Below are 23,812 nucleotides of genomic sequence, written 5' to 3' on the forward strand. Positions count from 1 at the left end.
GTTCTGTAATTTATGTTTGTAGCATGGCCCAAGCAGAGGGTCACCCCTTTGAGTCTGGTCTGCTTGAGGTTTCTTCCTCAGAGGGAGTTTTTCCTTACCACTGCTGCTCTGGGGGTTAGTAAGATTAGACCTTACCTGTGTGAAGCGCCTCGAGGCAACTCTGTTGTGATTTGGTGCTATATAAATGAAAATAAATTCAAATCTGTGTTTGTTTGCAAATCAACACTCGTGGGGCACTTAGACAAATTTCACATCCAGCTCAACAGTGATCGTCTGTTGACTGTTGTGTTACTAGTGCGAATGGCCACACTTTTTCTAAGTGCATTGTGAGTGGTGTTTTTGGCTGACACCTGCTGCGACAGGGTTTGATGGGCTCTCACAGCACACACTCTGTTTTTCAGCTGCTAGTTGTAGCAACAGGTGTACGAGGAGTTACAGGCAGCTACGATTTTACACGTATTGCATACGATTCCTGCTTCATGCACACTTCATGTGCAATTCGACCAAATTCGCACTATGTGTGAAGGGGCCCTAAAATCAGCCGTATTACTTTGTCACTGTATATTCGCTCCTTGGCCCATACTTACATGAATTTGGTGAGTTTATTTCTAAGTTGTCAGCTAGTGCAGATAACATTCTGATTATTAGTGCAGATATTCTGATTATTGGTGACTTCAACATTCATATAAATAACCTTTTGATCCATCCATCCATCCATCCATTTTCTTCCGCTTCATCCAGCGTTGGGTTGCGGGGGCAGCAGCTCAAGCAAAGTCGCCCAGACCTCCTGATCCACACACACCTCCCCCAGCTCCTCCGGGAGAACCCTGGGGGTGTTCCCAATCCAGCTGAGAGATGTAGTCCCTCTAGCGTGTCCTGAGTCTTCCCCGGGGCCTCCTCCCGGTGGGATATGCCCGGAACACCTCTCCAGCGAGGCGTCCAGGGGGCATCCGGAAAAGATGCCCGAGCCACCTCAGCTGGCTCCTTTCAACGTGGAGGAGCAGCGGCTCGACTCCGAGCTCCTCCCGAGTGACCGATCGCCTCACCGTATCTCTAAGGGAGCGCCCAGCCACCCTGCGGAGGAAACTCATCTCGGCCGCTTGTACTCACGATCTTGTTCTTTCGGTCATGAGCCAAATCTCATGACCAGGTCAGAATGAGGTGAGGGTCAGAACGTAGATCGATCAGTAAAGCGAGAGCTTTGCCCCCCTGCTCAGCTCTCTCTTCACACGATGGTCTGATACAGCAACCGCATCACTGCACACGCTGCATGATCCGTCTGTTGATCTCACACTCCATCCATCCCTCACTTATGAACAAGACACCGAGATACTTCTGAATGTATTAGGATTCTAGCAATGCATTTAGGATTCAACACACAAGTGGAAATACTCTGGATTTGGTTCTCGCATGTGGTATTGCTATCACAAATGTTGACATCACGTATCAGTGGTCTGATATCTTAGGGCCCTGTCCCACTGGCGTTTAGGAGGATTTGCGCATGAAATGAGGAGACAAAAGCTGAGCGTCCGCAACAAAGGTGGGCGGAAATGACAAATGTCCCGGGGTGGATCAGCGAATACATGAGGAAGAAAAGCGGATATAACAGGGAACAGAAGCGAAGGCGACCGCGGAGGCGCCCCCATGAGGGGCACAGCGGCCGTGATGCACTCGCTCCATCCGTGCCCACTCTGTCTGCATGCGCGACATACCATTTGCGACCATGATGTGGCCGTGCTGGGCACGCGTCATATCTGTTTTGCACGCTGTCCCGGTCCGCCGCCAAGCCGCACCAACCCGTCGGTTGTGGATATCAGCAGATGACAGGGGATATGCGGTGCATTGGTTGTGTATGTCCTGCGTATGTCTTCAGGATGTGTTCAGGCAGTGATGCGGATCTCATCCGCAGCAGGATTTTTGAGCCGCTCAAAAATCCTAGCTGCGGACATGCGTGCCTCTGCGGATGATCATGGACGTGTTCGGATGGCGGCCGACTCATACAGGAATGTTACACGGTTATTGCGGTTGTTTGGCGGATGTGGGACACTTTTGTGCGCATTCCATCCGCAAATCCTCCTAAACGCCAGTGGGACAGGGCCCTTAGCTTTAACTTTGGAAAATGCCCAATCAGTCGACAGTCTTATATGGACAGTTTAAACTCAGCGCTCAAAACTACACTCGACATGATTGCATCACCAATATTAAAACCACAGCCCCCAAAACACAGTCACCTTGGTTCAATGATTACTTGTGTGACCTCAAGCATAAGGCTAGCAGTCTAGAAACGAAAATGGCGTAGCTCAAAATTAGAAGTGTTCCACCTCACATGGCGTGATGCTATCTTCGACTATAAGCATGCACTGCTGGCTACAAAGAGTGCCTATTACTCTGATTTGATCAACAAAAACAAGCAAAACTCAAAGTTCTTGTTTGACACAGTGGCAACACTTCAAGGACAACCACCTATAAGTTGGATTACTTAGGGAAGAAAATAGATGACTTAGGTTAACCCTCTGGATTCCAAGGGCATTTTTTGGACAGTTCACTCGCCTGGCATAAATGTTTTATTATTGCTGTTAACAGCTCCCCCTGCAGGACAACCTGTGCTTTCAGAATATATATGTTTTTGTTGTGTTTTATAAGTGTAATAAAGGTTTACAATCAAAAATAGGCAAGGAAAAAATAAAGCAAAAAATAATTTTCCACACACATTTATTCAAAACACACAGCAAACTATAATAAACAACTGTTTTGACACTTTATAAAGGTAATTTGAGGTCTTGTGTGAAAGTCTGTAAAACAAAAAGGTTCAAATAATAAACACAAATGCACATTTTGAACAATATATACAAAATGGTCTATGCATTTTGTTGTCCATTGATGTGGTAAACAGTGCTTTACACAGAGAAAGCAACAGACTTATCCAGTAACATTCACATGCAAACTAGTGGAGCAATCCTGATAGTTACACACTCTTTGCTTGAGCACGTGAGATTGTCATCAGAGGCTTTCCATGTGCTCCTGCTTTCACTGATCGCTGTGCGTAATGGCGCAGGGCACACTGAGTATGTACTAATAGTATGTACTCATTGGAGCTATTCAAATGGCCAACTAGTAACATATCACCCCTGAAAATGATCTTTGGCTTTTCACGTGAGGTAAATCTGCCCTACGATTGGATTTTGTGACGGTGAACCAATTCTGATTGGACACTTAAATTGTGCACGTCATCACACAGCTTCTATGAGGAGTACAAAGATGGCTCGAAAGTCCGCGGAGTTAACTTTTCAGCAAAAAAAAAGTTTCTATCTCATATCACTCAAAAGTTATTTATAATTTAGTAAAGCTTGGTTTTAGCCGTTGTATACGACGGCATCGACCCCAGAGGGTTAAACATATAACAACATGCCTTAACCCAGCCACTACACCTGTTGTGTGGGCCGCCAGAAGAGGAGGTACTGCTGGCCCACCACCAGAGGGTGCCCTGCCTGAAGTGCGGGCTTCAGGTACGAGAGGGCGCTGCCGCCACGGACACAGCCGGGAGTGACAGCTGTTACTCATTATGTCCTGACAGCTGTCACTCATTCTTCATCATCCCACTCCATAAAACCCAGACGTCATCTCCACCTCATCGCCGAGATATCGTACTTCATTGGAGCAGTACCAGATCCGACAGTCGGGGACGGTGATCACCTGGGTATTCGGGACTTGGCGGCTCCAGTATTCACCAGGTTCGGTGGCGGCGGAAATCGTGTGGTTCCGGCTCTTCTCAGGACAGACGTCTTCTATCCTCGAGCCTGCCCACACGTCACCTTTGTGGATTGACTGTAATCATATTCTGAGATTGTCTGTGTATTCGTTGTGCACCTTCACAACATTAAATTGTTATTTTTTGGCTCATCTATTGACCGTTCATTTGCGCCCCCTGTTGTGGGTCCGTGTCACTACACTTTCACAACAGGATATCTCGGCCAGCGTCATGGATCCCGAGGGGCGTCATCCATCTGTTGGACAGCCAATGGAAGAGCAGGGTGCACAGGCGTCTGCAGGAGGCGTGCTCGGTGAGTTGCAGCAAATCCTCACTGCCTTTACCGCTCAGCTGGATTTGATGTCCGAGCAAAACATCATCCTTAATCGCAGGATGGAGGCTCTCACCGCACAGGTGGAAGCACGCGATCAGAGCGCTGCTGCGGCTACTCCTCCTGCCAACCCGGTGCCGGGTATTAACATTCCACTGGTCGTTCAACAAACCCCTCCTCCATCCCCTGAAGCATACATAAGTCCCCCTGAGCCGTACGGGGGTTGTGTGGAGACGTGCGCGGACTTTCTGATGCAGTGTTCGCTCATCTTTGCACAACGACCCGTGATGTACGCGTCTGACGCCAGCAAGGTGGCTTATGTTATTGCTTTGCTTCGGGGTAAGGCACGCGCCTGGGCTACGGCGCTCTGGGAACAGAACTCACGGTTGTTATCAGCATACACTGGGTTTGTGGGGGAGTTCAGAACAGTGTTTGATCACCCTAACAGAGGAGAGACCGCTTCAACAATGCTGCTGTCAATGCGACAGGGGCGCCGGTGTGCAGCCGAATATGCAGTCGACTTCCGCATCGCGGCTGCGAGGTCCGGCTGGAATAACGTTGCGCTCCGCGCCGCCTTCATAAACGGACTGTCATTGGTCCTGAAGGAGCATCTGACAGCTAAGGAGGAACCGCGGGATTTAGATGGGCTTATCGATCTCGTTATACGGTTAGACAATCGGTTGGAGGAACGCCGTCGGGAGCGAGGCGAAGGATGTGGCCGGATACGCGCCGTCCCTCTCCCTTCCGGGTTCGAAAAGGGGCCGCCCTCCCCACACTCCACAGCCGCAGCGCTCCGTGGGGCAACAGCTCCCCCTGTTGACGTTGTTAGGGAAACGCACAGGGCCAAAATGAGGAGGCTGGTCCGCGGGGAGTGTTTTCTCTGCAGCTCAAAGGAGCACATACAGAAAAACTGCCCCAAACGGCCACAACAACAACCGCCCTCAGAGACTGGGCTAAGGGGGGGTCAAAACATTCACGTGGGACACACACAGATTGCCACACGACTCCCAGTTACAATCCTGAGCGGGGATTTAACCCTTCAAGCCCCAGCACTGGTGGACACGGGGTCAGAAGGGAATTTGCTAGACAGCAGATGGGCAAGGGAGGTAGGGCTCCCTCTGGTGGCGCTTCCTTCGCCATTGCAGGTGCGGGCACTAGATGGCACCCTCCTCCCTTTAATCACACACAAGACACAACCAGTAACTCTGGTGGTGTCTGGAAACCATCGGGAGGAGATTGAGTTTTTTATAACTCCTTCTACCTCCCGCGTGATTTTGGGCTTCCCATGGATGTTGAAGCACAATCCCCGGATTCATTGGCCGTCTGGGGTGGTGGTTCAGTGGAGCGAAACCTGCCATCGGGTGTGTTTAGGATCCTCGGTTCCTCCCGGTTTACAGGCTAAGGAGGAGGTCAAAGTCCCTCTCAATCTGACGGCAGTGCCGGTTGAGTACCATGATCTTGCTGACATCTTCAGCAAGGATCTGGCACTCACCCTTCCCCCGCACCGTCCGTACGATTGTGCCATTGATTTGGTTCCAGGCGTTGAGTTCCCGTCCAGCAGGCTTGTACAACCTCTCACGACCTGAGCGCGAATCAATGGAGACCTACATCCGGGACTCATTAGCTGCCGGGCTGATCCGGAACTCCACCTCCCCGATGGGGGCAGGTTTCTTTTTTGTGGGCAAGAAAGATGGCGGACTCCGTTCGCAACCGATACCCGTTGCCATTGTTGGATTCCGTGTTCACCCCCCTGCATGGAGCCAAAATCTTTACTAAGCTGGATCTTAGAAATGCGTATCACCTGGTTCGGATCCGGAAGGGAGACGAATGGAAGACGGCATTTAACACCCCGTTAGGTCACTTTGAGTACCTGGTCATGCCGTTCGGCCTCACCAATGCCCCCGCGACGTTCCAAGCCTTGGTTAACGACGTCTTGCGGGACTTCCTGCACCGATTCGTCTTCGTATATCTGGACGATATTCTCATCTTTTCTCCGGATCCTGAGACCCATGTCCAGCATGTACGTCAGGTCCTGCAGCGGTTGTTAGAGAACCGACTGTTTGTGAAGGGCGAGAAGTGCGAGTTTCACCGCACGTCTTTGTCCTTCCTGGGGTTTATCATCTCCTCTAACTCCGTCGCCCCTGATCCGGCCAAGGTTGCGGCGGTGAGAGATTGTCCCCAACCAACAAGCCGTAGGAAGCTGCAACAGTTCCTCGGCTTCGCTAATTTCTATAGGAGGTTCATTAAGGGCTACAGTCAGGTAGTTAGCCCCCTGACAGCCCTGACCTCTCCAAAAGTCCCTTTCACCTGGTTGGATCGGTGCGAAGCCGTGTTCAAGGAGTTGAAACGATGGTTCTCTACTGCGCCAGTTTTGGTGCAGCCCGACCCTAGCTGCCAGTTCGTGGTTGAAGTGGACGCCTCTGACTCAGGGATAGGAGCCGTGCTATCCCAGAGCGGAGAGACTGATAAGGTTCTTCACCCGTGTGCCTACTTTTCATGCAGGATGACCACGGCTGAACGGAACTATGACGTCGGCAATCGAGAACTCCTTGCGGTGAAAGAGGCTCTTGAGGAGTGGAGACACCTGTTGGAGGGAGCGTCTGTGCCGTTCACGGTTTTCACTGACCATCGGAACCTGGAGTATATCAGGACCGCCAAGCGGCTGAACCCCAGGCAAGCCCGCTGGTCACTGTTCTTCGGGCATTTTGACTTCCGGATCACCTATCGCCCCGGGACCAAGAACCAGAGGTCGGATGCCTTGTCCCGGGTACACGAAGAGGATGTCAAAACTACACTGTCGGATCCACCGGAGCCCATCCTGCCTGAGTACACTATCGTGGCCACCCTCACCTGGGACGTGGAGAAGATCGTCCGGGAGGCCCTGACACGAAGCCCAGACCCGGGAACTGGACCAAAAGACAAGCTGTACGTCCCACCAGAGGCCAGGGCTGCAGTCTTGGACTTCTGTCACGGTTCCAAGCTCTCCTGTCATCCAGGGGTGCGAAGGACCGTGGCAGTTGTCCGGCAGCGCTTCTGGTGGGCGTCTATGGAGGCCGACGTCTGGGAGTACATCCAGGCCTGTGCCACCTGTGCCGGGGGCAAGGCTGACCACAGGAAGTCCCAAGGTCAGCTCCAACCGCTTCCTGTGCCTCATCGCCCCTGGTCCCACATCGGCCTGGATTTTGTCACGGGTCTTCCACCGTCCCAGGGCAACACCACCATCCTCACGATAGTGGACCGATTCTCCAAGGCGGCCCACTTCGTGGCCCTCCCGAAGCTCCCTACGGCCCAGGAGACAGCGGACCTCCTGGTCCACCATGTCGTCCGTCTGCATGGGATACCCACTGACGTAGTCTCGGATCGTGGTCCCAAGTTTTCCTCTCATGTCTGGAGGAGTTTCTGCAGGGAACTGGGGGCCACCGTGAGCCTCTTGTCCGGGTACCATCCACAGACGAACGGACAGGCAGAGCGGGCCAACCAGGAGCTGGAACAGACCCTCCGCTGTGTAACATCCGCGCACCCGACGGCCTGGAGTAACCATCTGGCCTGGATCAAGTATGCGCATAACAGCCAGGTGTCTTCTGCCACCGGCCTCTCCCTATTTGAGGTGTGTTTGGGGTACCAGCCCCCATTATTTCCCGTGGTAGAGGGAGAGGTCGGTGTGCCCTCGGTCCGGGCCCACCTTCGGAGGTGCCATCGGGTGTGGCACACCGCCCGTTCTGCCTTGTTGAAGGCCCGGACGAGGGCCAAGACCCATGCAGACCGCCGGCGGTCCCCGGCCCCTGCATACCAGCCCGGGCAGGAGGTGTGGTTGTCGACGAAGGACATCCCACTACAAGTACAGTCACCGAAACTGATGGACAGGTTCATCGGCCCATTTCGCATCCTCAAGGTCCTCAGCCCTGCCGCAGTGAAGCTCCAGCTCCCAGCTTCACTGCGGATCCACCCGGTGTTCCACGTCTCCAAACTCAAACCATACCACACCTCACCCCTCTGTGCTCCCGGTCCAGCGCCGCCTCCTGCCCGGATCATTGACGGGGAGCCGGCTTGGACAGTGCGCCGGCTCCTGGACGTCCGTCGAATGGACCGGGGGTTCCAATATCTGGTGGACTGGGAGGGGTATGGACCCGAAGAACGCTCCTGGGTGAAGAGGAGCTTCATCCTGGATCCGGCCCTCCTGGCCGATTTCTACCGCCGACACCCCGATAAACCTGGTCGGGCGCCAAGAGGTGCCCGTTGAGGGGGGGGGTCCTGTTGTGTGGGCCACCAGAAGAGGAGGTACTGCTGGCCCACCACCAGAGGGTGCCCTGCCTGAAGTGCGGGCTTCAGGCACGAGAGGGCGCTGCCGCCACGGACACAGCCGGGAGTGACAGCTGTTACTCATTATGTCCTGACAGTTGTCACTCATTCTTCATCATCCCACTCCATAAAACCCAGACGTCATCTCCACCTCATCGCCGAGATATTGTACTTCATTGGAGCAGTACCAGATCCAACAGTCGGGGACGGTGATCACCTGGGTATTCGGGACTTGGCGGCTCCAGTATTCACCAGGTTCGGTGGCGGCGGAAATCGTGTGGTTCCGGCTCTTCTCAGGACAGACGTCTTCTATCCTCGAGCCTGCCCACACGTCACCTTTGTGGATTGACTGTAATCATATTCTGAGATTGTCTGTGTATTCGTTGTGCACCTTCACAACATTAAATTGTTATTTTTTGGCTCATCTATTGACCGTTCATTTGCGCCCCCTGTTGTGGGTCCATGTCACTACACTTTCACAACAACACCCTCCTATTGAGATGGGTGCCATCACTGAGGTATTTACAGAATTTGATAGTATCTCACTGGGTGTACTGATGAAACTCGTAATGTCTTCAAAAAGCACAACCTGCTTATTTGATTCAAAACCAACAAAAATTTTAACGACCCGTGGCCCACTCTTGGGCTGACTGTGTTGGAAATTATTAATTTGTAATTAACCTCTGGATCTGTTCCTAAATGTTTCAAATCTGCAGTGATTAAACCATTACTTAAGAAATCTAATCTTGACCTGAGTATAGAAAAACTATAGGCCAATAACAAAACTATCATTATGCTCTAAAATTCTGGGAAATGTGACTTCACAGCTGCTTGTGGACGACCTTAAAGAGAATAATCTGCTTCAGAAAATATCATTCCACAGAGACAGCTCTAACTAAAGTTGTAAATGATCTTCTGTTTGCAGTGGATTCGGACACCAGTACGGTTCTGGTGCTGTTCGATCTTAGTGCTGCATTTGATACCATGGATCACCGTATTCTGTTCAGTAGGCTGGAGAATCATTTTAGGATTACTGGGAATGCCCTTGCATGGTTGACATCATTCGTTCTCACTGTGTTTTGTACAATAACACTACCTCTAACCTAGTGACATGAAATTTGGGGTTCCACAGGGGTCTGTCTTAGGCCCCCTGCTTTTCTCCATTTATATAGCATGCCTTGGGTACATGTTGCGGCATTTTGGGATTACCTTTCATTGCTTTGCTGATGATACTCAGTTATACATGCCAATAACTATTGGTAATCTCTTCCACCTAAAAGCCTTAGAAGATTGCCTTGCATCAATGAAAGGCTGGATGTCTAGCAAGACTGAAATGATGGTTTCTTGGTCCAGTGAGACATCTGCATCAATTTGACCAGCTAATGCTTAGCCTCGGCTTGTGTGTCATACATCACACTGACAAAGTGAGGAACCTTGAGGTAATTTTTGATCCTATGTTGTCCTTTAACCTCCAAATTAGAGATATTATGAGGATTGCTTTCTTCCACCTGCGAAATATAGCGAAGATTTGGCCCATCCTGTCTATGGCTGATGCTAAGACCCTGATTGATGCATTTGTTTCTTCTAGATTGGACTATTGCAATGTTCTGTTTTCTGGTTTAACACAGTCCAGCATCAGGGGTCTCCAACTGGTTCAAAATGCAGCTGCTAGACGTTTGACACAAAGCAGAAAATGTGACATTACACCCATTTTGGCATATACTAGTCTATATAATTATTCACAAACTGGCACCTTCCTACTTCATTGACCTAATTAAACCCTATGTACCGGCCCAGGCTCTGCGTTCTCAGGGTGCAGGACTACTGGGGTGAATAAAAAGACTGCGGGTCACAGAGCTTTCTTCTATCATGCACCTGCTTTGTGGAATGTTCTCATGGTATCAATAAGTCTTTCAATCCTCGAATTAAGACACACTTATTTTCCTTTTTGTATGGCTAGCATACTGGCATAGTATGGTACTATGCTTTCTCCCCTTTTAACCCTCTGGTGTCTTGGCTATTTTTAGGCGTTTTTGACTACTGTTGGTTTTACCTTCATAATTTACCTTAAAAAACTGTTTACCTGGCCTTGTTTGGTGTCATTTTTTCAGCACTACCTCACCTGTGTGACTTTACAGTTTTTCTTTCATTCTGACATACTGCATTAAAACAGTGACATAATATTCACCCTAAAACATAAAATTTGAATCAGAAAGAAAAAAAAATAGTTTCTTTACTGTGAAAACCAGAAATATTTTCATTTTCATAACTTAGAATGTAAATATAAATTGTAAACTTGTAAACAAAAATATATGTATGTAGCATAAACAAAGTTACATACAACAATTCACATTAAAATGGAGGAAATGCTTAAGGTGTTTTTGTGGCTATTTACATGCAATAAGATGCCACACAAATTATATTTGTGCCATTCAGGAAAAAAAAAAAAATCCGTACTTTAAAAAATTTAATGCACGCTAATGCTGCGTTTACGCATAGGCAGTATGTGTCATGAATGTCATATTTGCATCATTCTTGGCACATTCCTGACATTCTTAATGTGACTTAACACATCTGAATAGGTTTCTTAATTGTGCATGTTGGTGCGTGATATTCGTGATTTTCGTGGAGCATGTTTATGGCTGTCAAAAAATCTTCCACGAATGTCACGCACCACCGTCATTTTGCCTCATGACATGGAGGTCGCAAGTGAGTGTGTTGATCCTGTTCAATGCACATCAGAAGCTCCAAAAAAATTGTACAGATATTCCACCTCAATAACGTGTATTTTTCCCTAATTCCTTGTTTTTGTAGTGTCATCATGACAGCAAATAAATAAATAAATCAATGGCCACCCTCTCCCCTCCATAGAGGACCTCTACCACCCGCTGTCTCAGCATTAGAGACAGAGAGACAGGACACACCCAGGACATCGGGTGTTTGAGCTGCTGCCCTCTGGCAGACGTTTGAGGTTGCTAAGAGCCAGGACTAAATAAATGCAAACAGGAGGAGGACTATGCCTCAATTGCATTGTGCTAATGTACACTGTGCGACTGTGCAATGACAATAAAGCATCTGGAATCTTGAATGTGTTTGTCTGTCTGTATGTGGCCAGGCGATCGACTGGTGTCCTGTCCAGGTTGTACTCCGCCTCATTCCTTATGACCGCTGGAATAGACTCCAGCTCCCCTGTGACCCTTAATTGGAGGAAGCGGGTATAGAAAATGATTGAATTAATGTCATATCTGTATTGAATGAGCTCCAGGATAAGACCTTATATGAGAATGGTATTAAGACACTGCTGCGATGGTGGAAAAAGTGTGTGGACTTACACTGGGATTATGTTGAAAATTCAACCTTAATTCAGTTGTGGTTTCTTCTTGGTCAGGCTCAAAACTTTTCAGTTGCCAATTTATATAACCCAAAACCCTGTATCTCTACCAGACCACTCTTGTTTTAAATAAGGATATTTACCTGATGGAAGTTGTACATTTGCATGAATCATTCTTTCTTGTTATGAAATCGTTATGGTGCACTGGAGAAATTAGCAGAATCTCAAAACTCCACCTTTATTCAGAAATGTGTTAATTAGCAACCTTTAATAGATTTGGCTGCAAAACCTGGTATCTCCACCTTCAGTTTGTTTGCAAAACTCAGTAAGTCCATCACTTTAAAGTACGCTAATGCTGCATTTACGCATAGGCAGTATGTGTCATGAATGTCATATTTGCATCATTCTTGGCACATTCCTTACATTCTTAATGTGACTTAACACATCTGAATAGGTTTCTTAATTGTGCATGTTGGTGTGTGATACTCGTGATTTTCGTGGAGCATGTTTATGGCTGTCAAAAAATCTTCAATGAATGTCACGCACCACCGTCATTTTGCCTCATGACATGGAGGTCGCAACTGAGTGCGTTGATCCGTCTTGATGAGTGGTGATCCTTAATAGAGTGTGACAGTGTTCTTCTCTGACGTGCGCACAATTAAACCCTGCTGCACCGCATTCAGTTTCATTGCTGCAGTATGCAGAAGAAGGACAGTGACGCCAAGTTGGCTAAAAGTCTGGTTCCAATGCTCCTCAGCGTGCTCCTGCAGGTGTTCCACCTGCTGCTGTGCCTGATGTTTGGGAAAACGAGTGAGACGTGAGCCGCATGGAGCCACACATCTGGCTCACTCCGTCTCCTCCTCCTCTCTGCACCACTCCATGGCATAGAGCCCAACTAAGCATGCAGTCACAAAGTTCTTCTGGTGTGGATTTAAAGGAGCAAATGGGAGCGATCTGAATTGTTCATTAGCTGATGAATGAATATGGGGGTGTGTGTGGAGACAATTCGCCTCATTCACAATGTGACAGAACTTAACGAAATGGTGCGCAACAGCGCGGAACATTATTCTTGACCATGCGTAATGGTTCCTGATAATGCTCCACCAACACATTACATTAATCAGAACGCATGGTAACAGGTTGCAACAGTTCCTGAGGACACCTGATGCCTCTCCCTCAATCATCACATTTGTGATCAGCAGCCAAGAATGTAAACTTTGTGGCATTCGTGATGTGCCATTGTTGTGTGTAAACGCAGCATCAGTGAAGCTCTCGTGGGTGCCGCAATCTTTGTGCTGCGTGACCGAGATACATGCCAGTGAGTGGTGCGCTGTTCACTATGTTGTTTTGCACACAAACTGGGATGGCACTTACAAGGTTCTGCATACAAACAGCATCTTGACTTGCATTTACCACAGGATTTATGGGGTGTTGCAGCAGAATTGATTTTGTTATCGGATACGAGCCTCTGTAAGCTTTCACTTGCAATGGTTATCTCATTTTCCGTGGGCGTGGCGTTTACAGGGTTTTGCGCCTGCACTCTTTGTATGTGTATATATATATATGTATATATATATATATATATATATATATATATATATATATATATATATATATATATATATATATATATATATACAGTGAGGAAAATAAGTATTTGAACACCCTGCGATTTTGCAAGGTCTCCCACTTAGAAATCATGGAGGGGTCTGAAATTTTCATCTTAGGTGCATGCCCACTGTGAGAGACATAGGTTTGGAGTTTCAGGTTTGGAGTTTCAGCTCCTTCCAAAGATTTCCTATTGAGTTCAGGTCTGGAGACTGGCCAGGCCACTCCAGGACTTTGAAATGCTTCTTACAGAGCCCCTCCTTAGTTGCCTTGGCTGTGTGTTTTGGGTCATTGTCACGCTGGAAGACCCAGCCATGACCCATCTTCAATGCTCTTACTGAGGGAAGGAGGTTGTTTGCCAAAATCTCGCAATACATGACCCCGTCCATCCTCCCTTCAATACGGTGCAGTCGTCCTGTCCGCTTTGCAGAAGAGCACCCCCAGAGTATGATGCTTCCACCCCCATGCTTCACGGTTGGGATTGTTTTCTTGGGGTTGTTCTCATCCTCTAAACATGGTAAGTGGAGTTGATTCCAAAAAGCTCTATTCTGGTCTCATCTGACCCCATGACCTTCTCCCATGCCTTCTCTGGATCATCCAGATGGTCACTGGTGAACTTCAAATGGGCCTGGACATGTGCTGGCTTGAGCAGGGGGATCTTGCTGCCCTGCAGGATTTTAGACCTTGACAGCATCCTGTGTTACTAATGTAATCTTTGTGACTGTGGTCCCAGCTCTCTTCAAGTCACTGACCAGGACCTCCTGTGTAGTTCCGAGCATCATCCTTACCCCACAAAGTGAGATCTTGCATGGAATCCCAAACCGAGGGAGATTGACAGTCATCTTGTGTTTCTTCCACTTTCTAATAAATAATCGTAACAGTTGTTGTCTTCTACCAAGCTGCTTGCCTGTTGTCCTGTAGTCCATCCCAGCCTTGTGCAGGTCTACAGTTTTGTCCCTGGTGTCCTTAGACAGCTCTTTGGTCTTGCTATGGTGGACAGGTTGGAGTGTGATTGAGTGTGTGAACAGGTGTCTTTTATACAGGTAACAAGTTCAAGCAGGTGCAATTAATACAGGTAAAGAGTGCAGAATAAGAGACCTTCTTAAAGAAAAATTAACAGGTCTGTGTGAGCCAGAATTCTTGCTGGTTGGTAGGGGTTCAAATACTTATTTGCAGCAGTAACATACAAAAAAAGTGCTTTGCGCTCTTCACATCGGTGGAGTGTCCTTGCCTCAAGTGGAGGAGTTTAAGTATCTCGGGGTCTTGTTCACGAGTGAGGGACGGATGGAGTGTGAGATTGATAGACGGATCGGTGCAGCATCTGCAGTGATGCGGTCGCTGTATCGGACTGTCGTGGTGAAGAGAGAGCTGAGTAGGGGGGCGAAGCTCTCGATTTACCGATCGATCTACGTTCCAATCCTCACCTATGGTCATGAGATTTGGCTCATGACCGAAAGAACGAGTTCGCAAGTACAAGCGGCCGAGATGAGTTTCCTCCGCAGGGTGGCCAGGCGCTCCCTTAGAGATAGGGTGAGGAGCTCGGTCACTCGGGAGGAGCTCGGAGTCGAGCCGCTGCTCCTCCACATCGAAAGGAGTCAATTGAGGTGGCTTGGGCATCTTTTCCGGATGCCCTGCTGGACGCCTCACTGGAGAGGTGTTCCGAGCACGTCCCATTGGGAGGAGGCCCCGGGGAAGACCCAGGACATGCTGGAGAGTCTACATCTCTCGGATGGCTTGAGAACGCTTTGGGGTTCCCCCGGAGAAGCTGGGGGAGGTGTGTGGATCGGGAGGTCTGGGCGGCTTTGCTTGAGCTGCTGCCCCTGCGACCCAACTCCGGATAAAGCGGAAGAAAATGGATGGATGGATATTTCGCGGATTTCACTTATCGCGGGTATTTTTTAGAACGTAACTCCCGCGATAAATGAGGGACCACTGTATAAGAGGGATTCAATAAAATCTGGTGTTTTTATATGGTGTGTGCTTTCATTTTTTTTTTTTTAAATACATCCATGGCCTTCTTGATAGCAGGCATTTTCCAGCACCTTTTACAGTACAGCGATGGTAGCTCAGTGGTAAAGTTTCTGAATGGCAATCAGAGCTTTTGAAAAGTGCAGGTTCAAAACCTGTTGGTGGCATGTAATTTTTATTTTTGTTATTTTCACAGCAGCTGCGTGAAAATAACAGCTGTGGTTACACATCATGCAGCTTCTCGCACTGTGTTCCCATGTGGACGAAACTGTTGCAGCGTGGATTTTTTTTTTTTATTCACAGCAGCTGTGCAATATGTGAATTTTAACTTATTTATTTTGGCACACAAACTCGACAATAACAAAAACTGATACACAAGACAATTCCACAGTGACATGTGTGACCAAAAAGGGGGTGAGCAGAAGCAAAGCTTATAAACGCCCACCCCATATTATACATACATACATACCATCCCTGGTTCTCAATACCAGGCACCTAAGTGGCTCTATTCTACTCTTTTCTACTCTCCTATTTTACTCTTCCTTTTTAGATATTTAGATATACCTTTGTATACTGGCATACTTCCACCTTAGAATTGGAATATAATATATAAGATATACCTTACTGAATTTTCATATATACACATTACCAACTCCCACAGCAAGCACACAGGCGACAGTGGTAAGGAAAACCTCCCTCTGATGTATTAAGGATGGATGGGGTCATATTGCGAGATTTTGGCAAACAATCTCCTTCCCTCAGTAAGAGAATTGAAGATGGGTCATGGCTGGGTCTTCCGGCATGACAATGACCCCAAACACACAGCCAGGGCAACTAAGGAGGGGCTCCGTAAGAAGCATTTCAAGGTCCTGGAGTGGCCTGGCCAGTCTCCAGACCTGAACTCAATAGAAATTCTTTGGAGGGAGCTGAAACTCCAAACCTGAAAGATCTGGAGAAGATCTGTATGGAGGAGTGGATTAAAATCCCTGCTGCAGTGTGTGCAAACCTGGTGAACAACTACAGGAAACGTTTGACCTCAGTAACTGCAAACAAAGGTTACTGTACCAAACATTAACATTGATTTTCACAGGTGTTCAAATACTTATTTGTAGCCGTAACATACAAATAAGATTTTTATTTATTTTTTAGATTATGTCTCTCATGGTGGACATGCACCTAAGATGAAAATTTCAGACCCCTCCATGATTTCTAAGTGGGAGAACTTGCAAAATCACAGGGTGTTGAAATACTTATTTTCCTCACTATATATATATATATATATATATACATACATACACAAATAATGTAAATAAATAATTCATAATACAAATGAATGTTACTGAACAAATTTACAATTACAACTGACAACACAAAACTCATCGTACTTTATTGGATGCATATCTTGAAAACATCATTTTTTTATATTGATTTTTAAACTGACTGATATTTGGACATCGTTTGAGTTCATCCATCAGGTTATTCCATAGTCTAGGGCCACACATGGAGTCACAGAAACCTTTCCTGGTCGTCCGAGCGCCAGCAATTTTAAAATGATACAAGCCCCGTAAATTATATTTTCCCTCTCTCTCAGTAAAATATTCTTGAATTCTAAATGGCACTCGTTTATTTTTCACTTTGTACATTAATTGAACAGTATTGAATGAAATCATATCATTAAGTTTTAATATTTGAGATTTAATGAACAATGGGTTGGTGTGGTCTTGATAACCTGCATTATGAATTGTCCTTAATGCTCTTTTTTGAAGAATGAATAATGGTTGCAATGTAGTGTTGTAATTGTTGCCCCAAACGTCAGCACAATAAGTAGGGTGCAACCAATGAACAATACAAAGTATGTAGTGCTCTGCAATCAAGAACATGCTTTACTTTATTTAATACTGCAATACTCTTTGATACCTTCATTTGAATATGCTGAATATGAGCTTTCCGATTAATTTTTTCATCAATAATGACACCTAAAAACTTATTCTTTTTGACACATTCTATGTTTACCCCATGTATATTTAACTGAATTTGTATGTCTTTTTTATAATTTCCAAATACATTAATTTAGTTTTAGACAACGTTAATGATAATTTGTTAATATCAAGCCATCTTTTTAACTTTATTTCTGTTCCTAAATCAGATAATAATTGTTGCAGATTTTCCCCTGAGAAAACAGGTTTGTGTCATCTGCAAAGAGCACAGTTTTAACCAGATCTGAGACTTTACATAAATCATTAATGTATAAAATAAACAATTTTGAGCCCAACACAGAACCCTGTGGTAGCCCACAAATGATGTCCAGACATGAAGAACAGTATTCCCAGAGTTTAAGAAACTGCTTTCGGTTTTGTAAGTCGCTTTTAAACCAACTCAGAACAACCCCTCTGATCCCATACAGTAAAGAAGTTACCATTCTTGCTTACCATTCTTGCTACCGCGATGCTTTGTTTTAATTAAACAGTTGGATTCCCCTGGTCCGCACCAGTTCTGACTCAGCTGCTTGGTGCCAGCCAAGGCAAAGATGTTAATAAAATTGTGTATTTATATTTTAACTTTGATTTACTATGTTGTTGGTTCTGATGTATGGGTGCTATGTACAAGATGTGTTGTTGTGTAGCAGACCCTCTGTCCAATGCAAATTTCTCCTTAGGGAGACAAATAAAGACACTTTGACTTTTGACTTTCAATCAATCAATCAATCAATCAATTTTATTTATATAGCGCCAAATCACAACAAACAGTTGCCCCAAGGCGCTTTATATTGTAAGGCAAGGCCATACAATAATTACGTAAAAACCCCAACGGTCAAAACGACCCCCTGTGAGCAAGCACTTGGTGACAGTGGGAAGGAAAAACTCCTTTTTAACAGGAAGAAACCTCCAGCAGAACCAGGCTCAGGGAGGGGCAGTCTTCTGCTGGGACTGGTTGGGGCTGAGGGAGAGAACCAGGAAAAAGACATGCTGTGGAGGGGAGCAGAGATCAATCACTAATGATTAAATGCAGAGTGGTGCATACAGAGCAAAAAGAGAAAGAAACACTCAGTGCATCATGGGAACCCCCCAGCAGTCTAAGTCTATAGCAGCATAACTAAGGGATGGTTCAGGGTCACCTGATCCAGCCCTAACTATAAGCTTTAGCAAAAAGGAAAGTTTTAATCCTAATCTTAAAAGTAGAGAGGGTGTCTGTCTCCCTGATCTGAATTGGGAGCTGGTTCCACAGGAGAGGAGCCTGAAAGCTGAAGGCTCTGCCTCCCATTCTACTCTTACAAACCCTAGGAACTACAAGTAAGCCTGCAGTCTGAGAGCGAAGCGCTCTATTGGGGTGATATGGTACTATGAGGTCCCTAAGATAAGATGGGACCTGATTATTCAAAACCTTATAAGTAAGAAGAAGAATTTTAAATTCTATTCTAGAATTAACAAGAAACCAATGAAGAGAGGCCAATATGGGTGAGATATGCTCTCTCTTTCTAGTCCCCGTTAGTACTCTAGCTGCAGCATTTTGAATTAACTGAAGGCTTTTCAGGGAACTTTTAGGACAACCTGATAATAATGAATTACAATAGTCCAGCCTAGAAGAAATAAATTCATGAATTAGTTTTTCAGCATCACTCTAAGACCTTTCTAATTTTAGAGATATTGCGTAAATGCAAAAAAGCAGTCCTACATATTTGTTTAATATGCTAATTGAATGACATATCCTGATCAAAAATGACTCCAAGATTTCTCACAGTATTACTAGAGGTCAGGGTAATGCCATCCAGAGTAAGGATCTGGTTAGACACCAGATTCTCAAATTCTCAAGACACTTTGAGAATTCCACTGACAAAGTTTCAACAATTAGGGTCCTCAGTTCACAAAAGTTTATTGAGTGTTGTTAGAAGGAAAGGTGATGTAACACAGTGGAAAACATACCACTGCCCCAGCTTTTTTGACACATGTTGCAGGTATCCATTTCAAAATGAGCAAATATTTGCACAAAAACAATAAAGTTTATCAGTTTGAACATTAAACATTAAATATAAATTTAATATTAAATATCTTGTCTTTGTGGTGTATTCAATTGAATATAAGTTGAAGATGATTTGTAAATCGTATTCTGTTTTTATTTACATTTTACACAATGCCCCATCTTCATTGGAATTGGGGTTGTATATGCAGACGGGAAAAAAAAGAAAAAAAACAAAAAAACAAAGGAGCCAAATCAGGAGAAGAACGTGGGTGTAGAACAAGTTTGAAGGCAAGTCTTTGAATTGTAGCCACTGCGATGACTGACGTATGGACTTGAGATATGTCCTGGTGACCGGAGCAATCCATACTGCTTCTTGCTTCATTTTTTCCTGCAGTTGTCACAAAATGGAAGCATAATAGGCCACATTGATGCCGTGTCCGTTTTGGTGATTATCCACCATTATGATGCCTCAGCGCCCCAAAAGACAGGTCATGACCTTTTTAGCAGTTGACACAACTTTGGCATTCTTTGGCAAGTGCGAAGCGACATGTTTACATTGGTTCAACTGTTGTTTAGACTCTGGTTCAAAGTGATGGACCCAGGTGTCATCCACGGACATGAATCGTCACATGAAGTTATTGGGATCTGCTTCAAAAAGCCAGGATATCTAGATGTTTCCTATTGGTCGTGAGAAGCCTTGGGGCCCCACTGTGCTGATAGTTTTGTCATTCCCAGTTCCTCCGTCAGAACTGAATGACCTCTCTCCTGGAAAATGCCTACAGTACTGGCTCTGTGATGGTCTCCTCTTCTGTCAGTGAGGACCATATCATGAAACTTCTGGATCATATTGGTCGAGGTGGCCGCTTGTTTGACCCCTCTTCAGTATGGCTGACCAGTGTTTAACTGTACCATAGGATGGGGCATCCTCCCCTAATGTCATTACATTGTTTTTGTGGATGTCCTTCAGAGACATTTCTGCTTTTGTGACATACTGAATCAGAGCACACACACCAGATTTGTCCATTTTGCCAATCTGAAACACCCCAACTCACTTCAATGAAATATTGTGTGTGCAACATTGAACCCAGTCAGATACAATTTCACACATTATCAAGACAAATGTTGGTTTCTCAGACTGCAAAAATGGAGAACCACACCCTACTTTTCAGGCTCAAAACTTTTTCATATGCATGCGTGCGTGTGTGTGTGTGTGTATATATATATATATATATATATACACACACACACACACACAGTGGTCCCTCGTTTATCACGGGAGTTACGTTCTAAAAATAACCCGCGATAAGCGAAATCCGCGAAGTAGTCAGCGCTATTTTTTGCATTAATTATAGATGTTTTAAGGCTGTAAAACCCTTCACTACACACTTTATACACTTTTCTCAAACAGGCATTAACATTTTCTTACTTTTCTCTCCTGTGTAAACACTCTCTTTTTTCTTCTGGGTGAGAAAATTATAAACAGACACACGCAGAACACAATGCGTGTGCTCTCCCTTCGCTCACTGCCTCCGGAGGTACGGATGCGGGACCCGCAAAGAATCCAAGTCCTCTCTCGGTAGCCATGGAGCTCTGCAACTGCCGTCAACATCCGCATCAAAACAGCGAGCGTAGTCTCTGGATCTGTTGCCAGATTTGGCGCAACTCCGCACAGCAGACAGGAGGGCGGTGTGAGTGGCCCGCTGCTGCCTTTACCGAGCCCGCAGACTCAGTAAGCACAATGGAGGCAGTGATGCCGACCAGTGCCGCGACCGGCCCGCCTGATAAGGACGCAGAACACAATGTGCTGTTAAAAAAAAAGCATGCAAAATTGCACTAAAAAAAATCCGCGAAACTGCGAGGCCGCGAAAGGTGAACCGCATTATAGCGAGGGACCACTGTATATACACACAGGGTTCTCACCAGGAGCACAGCATAGGGGGGAACTTAGCAGGGGCTTAGCCGAGCAATGAGGGTTACATGCGTGAGTATTGCAGGAGGGTCTTCCCCCCCAGAAAAATTATGAAATTTATAACCCTTTGAAACACTATTTCCTGCATTTTGAAGTCCACTTTGTATTGATTACCAAAAAAAAAAAAACAGAACAGTCCCACTGTGCTGGTTAAATTACAGCGTAGATTATCCAAATCACAGCTTAGGGGCCTCCTATGCTCAACTGCGCTGGGAGAACCCTGATACATAAATATAAACAAATAAGTATATATATATATATATATATATATATATATATATATATAATATTTTGCTCTTATTTTACCTGTAATTCATTGACACTACGATAACACCTTCTGATTTACTCAGATAGCGGCCATCATAAACATCCAGAGAAGACGTTCCCGCAGTAAACCCGCCTCCATAGATCCATACGAGGACAGGAGCCAAGGTTGAGTGTTGAGTTTTGCTTTTGTTGAAGTGTGGGGCCCAAATATTTAGATAGAGACAGTCCTCATTGAGAGGGGTGTTTGGATTCCACATCTCTGAACCCTTGAACCCTGGAAATAACAAATATTGTTAAATTAGCAGTTTGTGTATCCATTTGCAACTTACTATAAATAGTCTCTGACATTGCTTTAACATTATATAACCACAAAAAAACAAAACTGCTCAAGTATCACCAATATAATAATAATAATAATAAAAAAAATCTTCAACAAACATCAAAATTTAGAGCCCAAACATCTAATACAAACACACACTTCATTCATTCATTTCTTATGCTTACTCCAATTAAGGAGTGGGGGGTGGGGTGGGGGGTGGAGCCTATCCCACCGCTAATAGGGTAATAGGCAGGGTACAACTTGAACAGGATGACAGTCTATCAGGGGGCAAACACAGACACACTTACCCAAACTTTTTTCTAAATAGTTAAAATTCTATTGCCATCCATAATACACACAATCTGGTGCAGAAGTATTTGGACAGGAACAGCTATAGTAACTGTACAGTTGAAGACAACCATAATGTACTTGAAATGACAGAATGAGCATTGCAGTGTAAAGTTTTAGCTTGAACTGACAGTATTTAACAAAAGCAAGGCAAGGCAAGGCGAATTTATTTATATAGCACCTTTCATGCACAAAGCCACTCAAAGTACTTCACAAGATTAAAAACAAAAACACCTTAACATTACAGGATTAAGAACATTAAAAAAACAAGACATCTGAATTACAATAAAAGGAAATATTTATATATGTGGAAAATAATACAATATTTAATAAGTTATAGAAAGGCAGTATTGAATAACAATGTCTTAAGCCCAGATTTAAATAGACTAACTGTTTGGGCAGACCTCAGATGTTCAGGTAGTTTGTTCCATAAATGAGGACCATAAAAACCAAAGGCTGCCTCACTGTGTATACAAACCCTGGCAAAAATTATGGAATCACCGGCCTCGGAGGATGTTCATTCAGTTGTTTAATTTTGTAGAAAAAAAGCAGATCACAGACATGACACAAAACTAAAGTCATTTCAAATGGCAACTTTCTGGCTTTAAGAAACACTATAAGAAATCAGGAAAAAAAATTGTGGCAGTCAGTAATGGTTACTTTTTTAGACCAAGCAGAGGGAAAAAAATATGGACTCACTCAATTCTGAGGAAAAAATTATGGAATCATGAAAAACAAAAGAACGCTCCAACACATCACTAGTATTTTGTTGCACCACCTCTGGCTTTTATAACAGCTTTCAGTCTCTGAGGCATGGACTTAATGAGTGACAAACAGTACTCTTCATCAATCTGGCTCCAACTTTCTCTGATTGCTGTTGCCAGATCAGCTTTGCAGGTTGGAGCCTTGTCATGGACCATTTTCTTCAACTTCCACCAAAGATTTTCAATTGGATTAAGATCCGGATTATTTGCAGGCCATGACATTGACCCTATGTGTCTTTTTGCAAGGAATGTTTTCACAGTTTTTGCTCTATGGCAAGATGCATTATCATCTTGAAAAATGATTTCATCATCCCCAAACATTCTTTCAATTGATGGGATAAGAAAAGTGTACAAAATATCAACGTAAACTTGTGCATTTATTGGTGATGTAATGACAGCCATCTCCCCAGTGCCTTTACCTGACATGCAGCCCCATATCATCAATGACTGTGGAAATTTACATGTTCTCTTCAGGCAGTCATCTTTATAAATCTCATTGAAATGGCATCAAACAAAAGTTCCAGCATCAACACCTTGCCCAATGCAGATTCGAGATTCATCACTGAATATGACTTTCATCCAGTCATCCACAGTCCACGATTGCTTTTCCTTAGCCCATTGTAACCTTGTTTTTTTCTGTTTAGGTGTTAATGATGGCTTTCATTTAGCTTTTCTGTATGTAAATCCCATTTCCTTTAGGCGGTTTCTTACAGTTCGGTCACAGACGTTGACTCCAGTTTCCTCCCATTCGTTCCTCATTTGTTTTGTTGTGCATTTTTGATTTTTGAGACATACTGCTTTAAGTTTTCTGTCTTGATGTCTTCCTTGGTCTACCAGTATGTTTGCCTTTAACAACCTTCCCATGTTGTTTGTATTTGGTCCAGAGTTTAGACACAGCTGACT

The 23,812-nt window shown here is 45.2% G+C and overlaps 1 protein-coding gene across 1 annotated transcript in view; it reads right to left on the minus strand.

Annotated features, from left to right (window-relative positions):
* LOC117508375 (cholinesterase-like) overlaps positions 1 to 23,812 on the minus strand; it is a 124,400-nt gene that overhangs the window by 50,001 nt on the left and 50,587 nt on the right. Inside the window, exon 3 of the mRNA XM_034168126.1 lies at positions 21,518 to 21,752. Within this exon, the coding sequence (XP_034024017.1) occupies positions 21,518 to 21,752 (235 nt within the window). The remainder of the gene's footprint in view (positions 1 to 21,517; positions 21,753 to 23,812) is intronic.

This window comes from Thalassophryne amazonica, chromosome 4, assembly GCF_902500255.1.
Source record: "Thalassophryne amazonica chromosome 4, fThaAma1.1, whole genome shotgun sequence".
Taxonomy (NCBI): Eukaryota; Metazoa; Chordata; class Actinopteri; order Batrachoidiformes; family Batrachoididae; genus Thalassophryne; species Thalassophryne amazonica.